At 43.7% G+C, this 12,725-nt stretch overlaps 1 protein-coding gene across 1 annotated transcript; it reads left to right on the forward strand.

The window, feature by feature from the left end:
• Window positions 1-10,599: 10,599 nt before the first annotated feature.
• On the forward strand, window positions 10,600-11,535 carry LOC309680964 (olfactory receptor 10A7-like; the record flags this gene model as incomplete). The annotated part of the gene is made up of 1 exon (XM_082494734.1): window positions 10,600-11,535. One exon carries the CDS (start codon window positions 10,600-10,602, stop codon window positions 11,533-11,535), a length of 936 nt encoding a protein of 311 aa, XP_082350860.1.
• Between the last annotated feature and the right edge of the window lie 1,190 nt (window positions 11,536-12,725).

Genomic DNA, 12,725 nt, shown 5'->3' on the forward strand with positions numbered 1-12,725 from the left:
ATGATAAATGTCAAATTGGTTTGAAAACTAAATGTAAAGATTTTTAAATGATGTTTTGAAAGACAAAGAGATGGAGGACAGGCTTAAAACTACCCACCGAAGATAAATATCTTTGTCATGGGCACAGGATGAGAAAAAAGGACATACAGGCATTGAAAGCTTGAGAGACAGATAAGAATAGAAGGTTGGTTGATTCTGTTCTCATTATTTTAAAGAAACTACTTAATAAAAGGAGAATATTATGAAGAAAATAGAAAGGCTGGTTTTTTTTTTTCACTTTCAAGTGAGTATTAAATATTTAGCTTTTCAGTGTATTGTATTACTGTAAACATTCTTCACAGAGCTTGGATGGAAAATGATGGGCCTTAAACACACCTGTAATACCTTGAGGCTATACAGATACAATCAGTAGATAATTTACTATATTAATTTACTTTATTGTCTGGAAAAAAGACATTTTAAGGTAAGCTATACTATTTTAATTTTTCTTCATTGTATTTTGGTTCAGGAACTGCTGCAATATGATTTTCACATTAGTCATTTACAACTTGTGGTTAATCATGGTACTTTTTACTAAGACCACCCAACAAAGTGATATTAAATACATTTTTTCTTTGTGTTTCAACAAAATCATAGCCTATAACCTGGGAGTACTACTGATGAGAATCAAGATTAACTGAATTCGATAAAATTAACTAGAAGAATAATACTGCAGCTCCACATTTCAACAGAAGAGGAACAATACTTGGCCTCTCTTAATTAACCCTTTAAAAACAGAACTCAGAGGGTTGTGATCAGCGGCACAGAGTCTAGTTGGAGGCCTGTAACCAGTGGGGTCCCCCAGGGGTCAATACTCGGTCCAATTTTGTTTAATATATTCATTAATGACCTGGATGAGGGGACAGAGTGTATCCTCAGCAAGTTTGCTGACGATACCAAACTGGGTGGGGTGGCTGACACCCCAGAGGGCCGTGCTGCCATCCAGCGTGACCTGGACAGGCTGGAGAGCTGGGCAGAGAAGAACCTAATGAGGTTCAACAAAAGCAAGTGCAAGGTCCTGCACCTGGGGAGGAAGAATGCTAGGCACCAGTAACAGGTTAGGGGCGGACCTGCTGGGAAGTAGCTCGGAGGAGAAGGATCTGGGGGTTGTGGTAGACAGTAAATTATCCATGAGCCAGCAATGTGCCCTTGTTGCCAAAAAGGCCAATGGAATCCTGGGCTGCATAGGGAAGAGTGTGGCCAGTAGGTCGAGGGAGGTCATTCTCCCCCTCTACTCTGCACTGGTGAGGCCACAACTGGAATACTGTGTCCAGTTTTGGGCTCCCCAGTTCAAGAGGGACAGGGAACTGCTGGAGCGAGTCCAGCGAAGGGCAACTAAGACGATTAAGGGCTTGGAGCATCTGCCTTATGAAGAAAGGCTGAGAGAGCCGGGACTCTTTAGCCTGGAGAAGAGAAGGCTGAGGGGAGACCTTATTATGGCATACAAGTATCTAAAGGGTGGGTTGAAGGAGGATGGAGCCAGGCTCTTCTCAATGGTTCCAAGTAACAGGACGAGGGGCAATGGGCACAAGTTAGAACACAGGAAGTTCCGTTCAAATACACGGAAACACTTCTTTACAGTGAGTGTGACAAAGCACTGGCCCAGGCTGCCCAGGGAGGTTGTGGAGTCCCCTTCCCTGGAGATTTTCAAGACGCGCCTGGATGCAGTCCTGAGTAATGTGCTCTAGGTAATCCTGCTTTAGCAGGGGAGTTGGACTAGATGATCTCTAGAGGTCCCTTCCAACTCTGATAATTCTGTGATTCTGTGATTCTGTGAAAAGAAATTATTTTAAAATTATTGGGAAGATACTGCAGCCACTTGTGCAGTTCTCCCCGCTCCCCCAGAAAGGCTGGGAGAAGAGGGAGAAAAAGAGGGTGAAGGGAAATGAGAAAAAAAACACGTGGATTGAGATAAAGACAGTTTAATAGAACAATAACAGAAAAGGAAAATAACCATAACCATGACAATAGCCATAAACATAGCAATAGCAATAACAATAACAGTAATAAAGACAGAAGTCACTCTCACCACTTGGTGAACTGGTACTTTCCCAAGCAGTGATTGTGAGTACCACCTCCTGGCTAACCTCGTTTATATACTGATCATGATGTCTATGGTAAAGAATATTCCTTTGGCTGTTCCATCATTCTGTCTATGCTCCTTTTCAGCTTCTGTGAAAATAGTCCTTGAAAAATATAAACAACACCTGCAACAATGAAAACAGTATGTGTTATTGAAATTCCTTTCATACCAAATCTGAAACACAGCAACCACTAGAAAAAAAATTAACTCTGTCCCAGATGAAACCAGGACAAGGCCCTGTTGAGGAGAGAATAGTGATGGACAGAAATAAGCAATTTTAAGTAGTGATTCATGCAATCTATTTTTGTTTTCTACTTCAGTAGAAACTGCTCAGACACATCTTCCCCTTCTCTGACTATGAAGTGAGTTTCTAGATCATCAACTTAGAAACAGGCAACCACAGTGTAACATGAAGATCTAATTATTGGAAAGAGCAGTCAGATAGTAGATATATGAAAAGTGACTATGCTCTCCATGATTTTAGGTGTGTAGTAAAATTTTACAAATCTAGCTTCAAATTGCCATTCCAAAAGGATGTGAATATACCCTAATTCTTGCATTGTACCTGCTAGCCCTGTCCACATGTCTTAGACTTCATGGATGTAAATGTTTAGGCATCTAACACCTTTCCCAGTCAAACTGAATGCTCCTCTCCACTGGCTGTAAAATGAGTCAGTAGCTGTAATACACATCTCTACATTCTAACCAACTAAAAATTAGTAAGATGAATTGCCTTTTAAATCACACCTCAAACTTTTGAGATAGTAAATGTGAAGCAAGCTGAATTTTGTTTTTACACTACAGGAAGAAATTAACTTACTGTCTATTTTCCTTAGTGGTTACTTTTCTCTTCTGTCTTTAACAATCTGAAACTTATTTCCATTTAATCATCTAGGTTTTCTCTGTCCTATTAATGGAGACAAGTACACCCCTTTGGAGGAAAATTTCACACATTCACCTTAGACTTTGGTCTTAGGGTAAGATTAAGAGATTTTTGAAGGTGCTTATGTTGCTCCATTAACTATAAAAAGGTACTGAACTGACACAAACACCTTCTTTTTAAATTATGAAAATCAGAAGATGGTAATCTTATCTCTGTGGGAATCTCAAAAGCACCACAACAGTCTGGAATTTGACTTTTTGTCTTACCCATGGCAAATATGCATTTGGGACATGTCATGGGGAATTTGAATCTTTTACATGACTTTGTTGTTAGAGTACTTTCAAATAAAACACAGACAACAATTCCAAACGATTTCTAAAGCTTACTTGGGTTCTCTGTGTTCTTTTGTTGACACATGACATTTGTGATTGGAAAGAAGAAGGAAAATCAATCCACTGTACAAGTATTTATCTTCTTGGGATTCCCTGAGAATAAGTATTTCAACACCTTCTCCACGGTCTTTCCTCTTGTGTACACCTTAACTGTGACAGGAAATGTTGCTGTCATCATTCTAGTGAGATCACACCCAGGGTTCCAAAAACACACGTTATTTTTTTCTTTGCAACTGCTCCTTCCTCGAGATCTCGTACACTTCTGTCTGCATTCCCAAAGCCTTCACACTCTTCAAAGGTATTAGCAAAACCACTTCCTTCACCAGCAGTATTCTACAGATGTGTATTATTTTCTCCCTGGGCTGCACAGAGTATTTCCTGGTAGCTGTTATGGCCTATGACAATTATTTAACCAAATGCTACCCACTGCATTACAGCATTCTCATGAACAGAACTGTCTCCACTCAACTAGCTCTTTGTTCACAGGCTTGTGGCTTTCTAGCTACTTCTGTTCCAGTCACTATGATTAGCAGGTTGTCTTCTTCTGTGGCTGTAATTCTACCAATTGCTTCTTCTGTAGCATTGATTCTTTGACTATTCTTTCCTGGAGTGACACCCATGTGGTTGACATGACAGCTTTCATCTTCTCTATTTTTGTCATTCTTCAGTCATGCTTGGTGTCCCTGATCTCTTGCATTCATGCTGTCCACCACACTCAGAATCAAAAGAGTTCAACGCCGTCACAGTTTTTTCCACTTATTCTACTCATCCCATTGTTCTCATTATGTGATATGGCTCCACAATTTTTCTTTTTGTCAGGTCTTCTAAACAAGTCTTGATGGAAATGAACAAGATTGTCAACATACTGAACAATATTGAATCTTTTCCACCTACACTTTGAGGAAAAAGAGGTTGAAGCACTTTTGAGGAAGGTATCAAATGTGTCCTAAAATGTAGCTGAAAAGGATTGATGTCATCAGCCTAAATATTTAGTCTATGCTTAAGCTTGTTTTTTTTTACAGCAATTTGCACCTTCATTCCTTCAAGCATGCTTCTAAATTTAGACATTTGGATAAATATTTTAAAATTTCTGAAGGGCAGGGTTACAAATATTTAGGTATGTAGGAAGAGATTTTTCTTAGCAAATCATCATCTATATATTCACAGAATCATAGAATCATAGAATGGTTTAGGTTGGAAGGGACCTTGAAGATCATTGAGTTCCAACCCCCCTGCCCTGGGCAGGGACACCTCCCACTAGACCAGGTTGCTCAAAGCCCCATCCAGCCTGGCCTTGAACACTTCCAGGGATGGAGCTTCCACAATTTCCCTGGGAAATCTCTCCCAGTGCCTCACCACCCTCAAAGTGAAAAATTTCTTCCTAATATCTAATCTAAATCTGCTCTCTTCCAGTTTGAAGCCATTCCTCCTCCTCCTATCGCTGCATGCCCTTGTAAAAAGTCCTTCCCCAGCATTCCTGTAGTCCCCCATTAGGTACTGGAAGGCTGCAATAAGGTCACCCGGAGCCGTCTCTTCTCCAGGTTTAACAACCCCAACTCTCTCAGCCTGTTAATATTAAATGTCTACATGTGTGCCATATTAAATGACTGTATGTAAGACAGTTGTCTGTACTGTAGTTGTACTAAAAGGAACAAGAACTTCCAGGATGAGATTCAGCTCATACAATAGATGGCTGGAAGAACCAAGGTTTAAAAGTATCTCTTTTCCTTTTATAATAAAAGAAGCCTTGACAATTCATCTGCCTAAATGCAAACATCTTCTGTAGTTTTGAATATTCCAGATTTTGAAAATATTTCCGTTCACTATCCTTCCATTTCCCCCAAACCCTCACAGGCACACGGAAGGAAAATGCAGTGTATCTCTCATCCAGCAGCTGTCTTTATTCAGGCAGTGACAGCTGCAAAGACACCAAACCTCAAGTCCGAGGACATGCATGTACATGCTATGGTTTCAGTGTTGCTGTTGCATGAAAATACCTGGTTCTGCTTTAAATTGCATGTCAAAACACAAGTGTGTCATAGTGTTGTCCCCAAGTGGGGTCATCTACCCGGTGTGCAAGATGCCAATGTACACCCAGAGCAGAGGTATTTCTTTAAATCATTTCTGCAGAGACGGGGAGGGGTGGTGATCCATAAGGCTAGCACACCGGCCAACGGACTCTTTGCAGTATTTATACGGTTCAAAACACAGAACTTACCACCCTTCATTCGTAAGTCCTTTAACTGATGTGTGCATGCTCCAGTGCAGTGTGGGGCAGTTCTGTTTGGTCTCTAATGGAGTCGGTGGTCGCAATCTCCCACTGCCGCCTTTACCTTTCCCCCAGTTACTGCAAATCTTTGTTGACTTTGGGCCTTTTCCAGCACCTGTCCGGTTTTCAGCCTGTTTTAGCACTTTCTGCATAGGTATGTTCCCTTGTTATCAGCCTTCTGTTCTTCTTTACTTTCATTAGCAAGGCATGTATCGGCTATACAAAGTGTCTTGTTTCACAAGGCCGTGTAACCTTTTTACAGCTCTTTGCTCTTGCTTAGCGAGAAATTCTGCCTGCTGAAATACACTCTACCTCTAAAAAGCACATTTTTCCTTGTTATGGTACATCACCGCCCCACCGTTTGCTGCCTGGTCACCCCTCGTGCTGCTGGGCCTGCAGCTCCCGCAGGGCCACTGCTTCAGCTCCAAACCTCCCCGTGTCTGCTCTGAGTACGTCGACATGCCAAAACCATTACTAAATCAGGTACAGATGCAGCTGAAGTGGTTTACAAATGGTAAAGGGTTTTTTCCACTAATAATAAATTACACATCTCTTGTGGTTTAACCCCGGTACGCAGCTAAGCACTACACAGCCACTCACTTACTCCCCCACCCAGTGGGATGGGGGAGAGAATTGGAAGGGTAAAAGTGTAAAAACTTTTGGGTTGAGACAATTTAATAAATAAAGCAAAACTGTGCACACAAGCAAAGCAAAAAAAAGGAATTCATTCACTGCTTCCCAGTGGCAGGCAGATGTTTAGCCATCTCCAGGAAAGCACGGCTTCATGACACCTAATGGTTACTTAGGGAAAAAAATGCCCTAACTCCAGACATCCGCTCTCCCCTCCTCCTACTTTCACTGAGATTTTATTGCTGAGTGGGACATCATATGGTACAGAATACCCCTTAGGTCAGTTGGGGTCAGCTGCCCCAGCTGTGTCCCCTCCCAGGTTCTGTGTACCCCCAGCTGGCGGGGCAGTGTGAGAAGCAGAAAAAGCTTTGATGCTGTGAAAGCACTGTCCAGCAGTATCCCAAGCCACTATGAAGAAATTTAACTCTATCCCAACCAAAACCGGTACACCACCCCACATAAACACAGTTTACAAGTCATTATCAACAGCAAGAGAACACAAACAAGACAAAAAAAAAAAAAAAGAAAAAGAGAGTGTCTATTTGATTTCAAGACATCTGACAAGAGCAGCCATAGGCCTAGATAGCAACTGTGGAAGTAGCATAGGTGGTGGGAGGATCTTTTGTGGAAGCCTAAAGGCATGGTTCTAGAAAGCATAGCTTGATAGAAAGCTTGTGTCTGGGAAGGGAAGGGAAGGGAAGGGAAGGGAAGGGAAGGGAAGGGAAGGGAAGGGAAGGGAAGGGAAGGGAAGGGAAGGGAAGGGAAGGGAAGGGAAGGGAAGGGAAGGGAAGGGAAGGGAAGGGAAGGGAAGGGAAGGGAAGGGAAGGGAAGGGAAGGGAAGGGAAGGGAAGGGAAGGGAAGGGAAGGGAAGGGAAGGGAAGGGAAGGGAAGGGAAGGGAAGGGAAGGGAAGGGAAGGGAAGGGAAGGGAAGGGAAGGGAAGGGAAGGGAAGGGAAGGGAAGGGAAGGGAAGGGAAGGGAAGGGAAGGGAAGGGAAGGGAAGGGAAGGGAAGGGAAGGGAAGGGAAGGGAAGGGAAGGGAAGGGAAGGGAAGGGAAGGGAAGGGAAGGGAAGGGAAGGGAAGGGAAGGGTGAAACATTCAAAGTTAACAAGTGTTCAGTTAACAGTGAAGATTCAAATGTGAGTAGCTAGAACTGAATGAAACCTCTGCTACAAGAGATAGCTCTTCCCCTAAAGGCATCCAGTCCAATTAGGCAAAGGTAGTAGGCTAGGATCAGGCTAATTCTGTCCTTTGAATCACACATCCCTTCACGTTTTCAGCTGTTTTCAGCTGTTTTTCAGACTTTTTTTGGTTAACAATTGATCATCAGCTGGTTCAGGATGCACAGTTCATAGCTTCAGACAGATAAGATATGATATGCCTAAGTCTGACGGAGTCACTCCGGTCCCACTTTGCAGACAATGGAGGGAAAGCCATCATTCAAAATAGCATTTCCTCTGCTATTGTAAGTATATCATTGGTTTGTTACCTCCCATTGCCCACAGAGAGAGCATTAAGTTCTGAACAACCAACTATGACATTTCTAAAATCAGCTGAAATCAATCCCACCCATAGGGGAAACGGGGATTTCAAGAGAGTCTATTTAATCCTGGAGTAAGTCAAGTGTCAGAGGTAGCTCAGCTCTTTTCCTCTTGGCCACAAAAAATAAAGATGCATGGAGGTCTCTACCTTTTCAGTTGCACCCAATTCAACTAAATTGAAAGAACTTTAACAAATTCCTTTTCTTCTTCTTCTCTGTGAGACTAGTCTTTGGTGACTGGCATGATGATATCTCTTTGAAGGGCAGGTAAATTCCATTTATGGTGCTTCAGAGAAAACTTGCCTGATGTTCCATGGAATATACCATGTGCTAACATCACAGATTATTCAAGCTGTGGCAGGAGAGCATCTGCATTTAAAATGCAATTTAAAATCTGCAATGTAAGCTGACTGTTGGAGTAATCAGCCCAGCACTGCCCTAATGTAAGAAAACAAAGGAAATTCTTCTAGTGAAATTTGCATGATTCGTTTTGGAGGCACTGGACGGCTGAAGGTAGGACGCTTGCCTCAAAATGCATATTGTGAATACGTAAAGCAAATCCAAGGAAGAACTAAACAAGAATTACACAAGTGAGAGTTGTTTCTGAGGGGTGTTCTGCGTTAGGGAAAAAACCACCAACCTATCAGTAAAACAATGACTACTGTGAATTTATTGACTTAACAGCTAATGACTTAAGAGTCTAAAACTTTCATAAGGGATCAAAGAGCAGAATTAGGTAGTGAAGTGGCAGAAGGAGAAACTAGATGGAGTCAGTATGAGGTGTGATTGAATCATGGTACATCTGTATGCACTGCTCTTGCTTTGTTGATGTGTCCTTCTCTATGTGTTGTGCTCTCTTGAACACGTCCATGTGTGTACAGTGGAAAAGGCGCTCCCCTGCTCTGTCCCTCCATATGGACACATTTCTGCTGCCCAAATGCACTCTGTGCCTTGAGATTCACTGGTGTAGTCCAGTGGTTTGTTGCCGCTTTGGGAAAACATGAGAAGTCTGAAGAATGAAGAATTAGTGACGACTTTCCCCTCTTGTGGCAGGCTTATTTCTTCTCTCTTTCTGTGCATCAGTTTCCCACTCTGAGCAGAAAGAAAACACAAAGCTCCCACGGCTGGCACAGCGCTACGTGAATATCCCATAGGCATCGCACACACAGCAACACTCACCAGGGTAAGGAGGCAACGTGACTAAGGAAGCAGATGGTACTGAGCTTCACCCTCTACACTTTATTAGTGTTCTCTATGGCTGTCTTTCCCTCTGATTATTCCTTCTTCCTTTGCTTGTCTATAGACAATGGGTATTTTGGTTTGCTTTGGTTTGTTTTTGCTTTCTTTGGACTGTGGGTGTTCCAGTCATCATCTGGGCTTTCACTTCAGTGTGGAAAGCACCTACAGAACCACTTGGGACCACAGACCTAACCTGTGGGGGGAGCACATACTCTCAGCAATTAACCATAGGCCCATGTTGGAGCCAACGCTTAAATACTGCCTCCTCGTAGTTGTATGCTTGATCACTATCCCAAACTATGAAACTCAGAGAGCACGAACATAACAGAGGGGCAGAGTCCAGCTGGAGGCTGGTAACCAGTGGAGTGCCTCAAGGGTCGGTACTGGGGCCCATATTATTCAATATATTCATCAATGATTTAGATGAGGGAATTGAGTGTACTATCAGCAAGTTTGCTGATGACACTAAGCTAGGAGGAGTGGCTGACACGCCAGAGGGCTGTGCTGCCATCCAGAGAGACTTGGACAGGCTGGAGATTTGGGCAGGGAATAACTTAATGAAATACAAGGGAAAGTGTAGGGTCCTACATCTGGGCAGAAACAACCCCAGGTTCCAGTATAGGATGGGGAGCTACCTGTTAGAGAGCAGTGTAGAGGAAAGGGACCTGGGGGTCCTGGTGGACAGCAGGATGACCATGAGCCAGCACTGTGCCCTTGTGGCCAAGAAGGCCAATGGCATCCTGGGCTGTATTAGAAGGGGGGTGGTTAGTAGATCGAGAGAGGTCCTCCTTCCCCTCTACTCTGCCCTGGTGAGACCGCATCTGGAATATTGTGTCCAGTTCTGGGCCCCTCAGTTCAAGAAGGACAGAGAGCTGCTGGAGAGAGTCCAGCGTAGGGCAACTAAGATGATTAAGGGAGTGGAGCATCTCCCTTATGAGGAAAGACTGAGGGAGCTGGGTCTCTTTAGTTTGGAGAAGAGGAGACTGAGGGGTGATCTCATTAGCGTTTATAAATATATAAAGGGGGAATGTCATGAGGATGGAGCCAGGCTCTTCTCAGTAGCAACTAGTGATAGGACAAGGGGTAATGGATTCAAGCTGGAACACAAGAGGTTCCACTTAAATTTGAGAAGAAACTTCTTCTCAGTGAGGGTGACAGAGCACTGGAACAGGCTGCCCAGGGAGGTTGTGGAGTTTCCTTCTCTGGAGACATTCAAAACTCGCCTGGACGCCTTCCTGTGCAACCTCATCTAGGTGTTCCTGCTCCGACAGGGGGATTGGACTAGATAATCTTTTGAGGTCCCTTCCAATCCCTAGCATACTGTGATACTGTGATAACACACTTTAGCATACACAGCCATTGCTGCCTTCTTTTCTTCAGCTAAGCCAGCTATAGAGCTGCACCCCTCAATCCAGTGGCTCTCCACGGATTCCCAAGAGACTACTCACTCCAGCAACTGGTAGAAGCACCGTGAACTTGGAGCGGTGACTCCCCCTCTGACAGTCTGTCCATTTGATTCCTCCCAGATGAAGCCAACAGATGGACAAGAACCAGGAAACCACACTCTGCTGACTGGATTTGTCCTCTCTGGATTCTCCAAACACCCAGAACTGCACCACTTGCTGTTCTTCACATTCTGCTTAATTTACACCATCACCATCATTGGGAACCTTCTCATCTTCATGGTCACAGTGCACCCTTCCTTCCGTGTGCCCATGTACTTCTTCCTCCGGGTCCTGTCCATCCTGGATATTTCCACAGCATCGATCGTTGTTCCCAAGATGCTGGTAAACTTCCTGTCAGAGGACAGGAGCATTTCCTACATGGGCTGTGCCACACAGGTCTACTCTGTTATTTTCTTAGGAGCCACTGAATGGTACCTTTTGGCAGCCATGGCCTACGACCGTTACGTGGCCATATGCAACCCCCTTCGATACGCAATCATCATGAACAGCAGAGTTTGTGTTTCCTTGGTTCTGCTGTCATGCTGCAGTGGTAATGTTGTGTCAGTGGTGCAGACAGCTTGGGTGTTCTCATTGCCGTTTTGTGGGCCCAGGAAGATTAACTACTTCTTCTGTGATATTCCCCCTCTCATCATGCTCTCCTGCACTGACATCTCTTCATACGAAAAGCAGATCATCACAGCCACAGTGCTGGTCATCTTCACACCATTTTGCCTCATTCTGGTATCCTATGCCTGCATCATCTTCAGCATCCTGAAGATTTCCTCTGCAGAGGGCAGACACAAGACCTTCTCCACCTGTTCCTCGCACCTAATTGTTGTAGCATTGTACTGTGGAAGTGGGACCTTGATTTACTTACGTCCCAAAGCCAGTTACTCTCAAGACGTAAAGGAATTTCTGCCTCTGACATACACAGCCATAACCCCTATGTTAAACCCCCTGATTTACAGCCTAAGGAATAAAGATGTGAAAGAAGTACTAATCAGAGTGATGGGCTGAGCTTATGAAGAAATAAATCTTTTCTTGTCTATGAATGTGTGGTTTCAAAATGTTGTTTCCATTTTTGGTGTGTGTGTAAGGTTTACTAGCTCACTGGAAACACCAGAAGCAAAGAGGGATTTCATACCTGAGAATATTTTGGCCTTATTCTTAGCTCTTAGCAAATTGTTTAGAATTTCCATTTCTTCCTTAGGAGTATGAAATGTATACCAGACATTTCTTCTAAAACAGAGCAGCTAAAACCCACCCTACTTCCCACACCTTTTTCAGGTATTCTGGCTTGAAGTTCTCACTTTCATTGCAGGAGTTCAGCTGCCCTCTCACTTAAGAAATATGCTTTTACAGGGAACTTTTTCAGATAAGCGTACACAAATTGATAGCAAGTAGGCGGGTTGCTTTGACCTTTTTTTTTTTTTTTCCCTTGTTATATGATTCCCATTCCTTGCAGTAGAAAAAGGGATTCACTGAATGAAAGTGATAAAGAAATTAACTGCAACTCGTTAAAAGACACATGGTTTTTATTGAAGGTGTGGGGAAGGCAAAGGAAAGGAAGGTAAACTAATGCTTCTCCATTGTTTCCAGCAAGAACTAAGCATTTCATATAGTAGAGTGCCCACAAGCATCTTGGAGTCTGAGTCATGGGATAATTAGCATTCTGCATCTGTCATCTGGAGAAATTCATGCAGGCATGATAACAGGACAGTTCCAAGAGGAGTAGCTGAGATCTCCAGAAGCACACAGAGAAAAAGCCATGCTACGGCCTTGGAGTATTCATTTGGGAGAGGGGGAAGACAACAGCACTAGCTTTCTCTGAGAGGGAAGGAAAGTGAAACTAGTCTCCTGCATGGCCAAGGAGAGTTCTGCATCCAGAAGTGACCGTGTGAAAGTGTGGCATCACTCTGTATGTGCCGTTTCTGGCACTTGGACAGATTTCCACCTGGACAGGGCTACCAAGATGATTAGGGGACTGGAACACCTCTCTTATGAAGAAAAACTGAGGGAATTGGGCCTCTTTAGTCTGGAAAAAAGACGGTTGAGGGGGGACCTGATCCATGCTTATAAATACTTAAAGGGTGGGTGCCAGGAGGATGGGGCCAGGCTCTTTTTGGTGGTGCCCAGTGACAGGACAAGAGGTAACGGGCACAAACTTGAGTATAGGAAGTTCCACCCAAACATGAGGAGGAACTTCT

This window comes from Vanellus vanellus (assembly GCF_965231255.1).
Source record: "Vanellus vanellus genome assembly, chromosome: 24".
NCBI lineage: Eukaryota > Metazoa > Chordata > Aves > Charadriiformes > Charadriidae > Vanellus > Vanellus vanellus.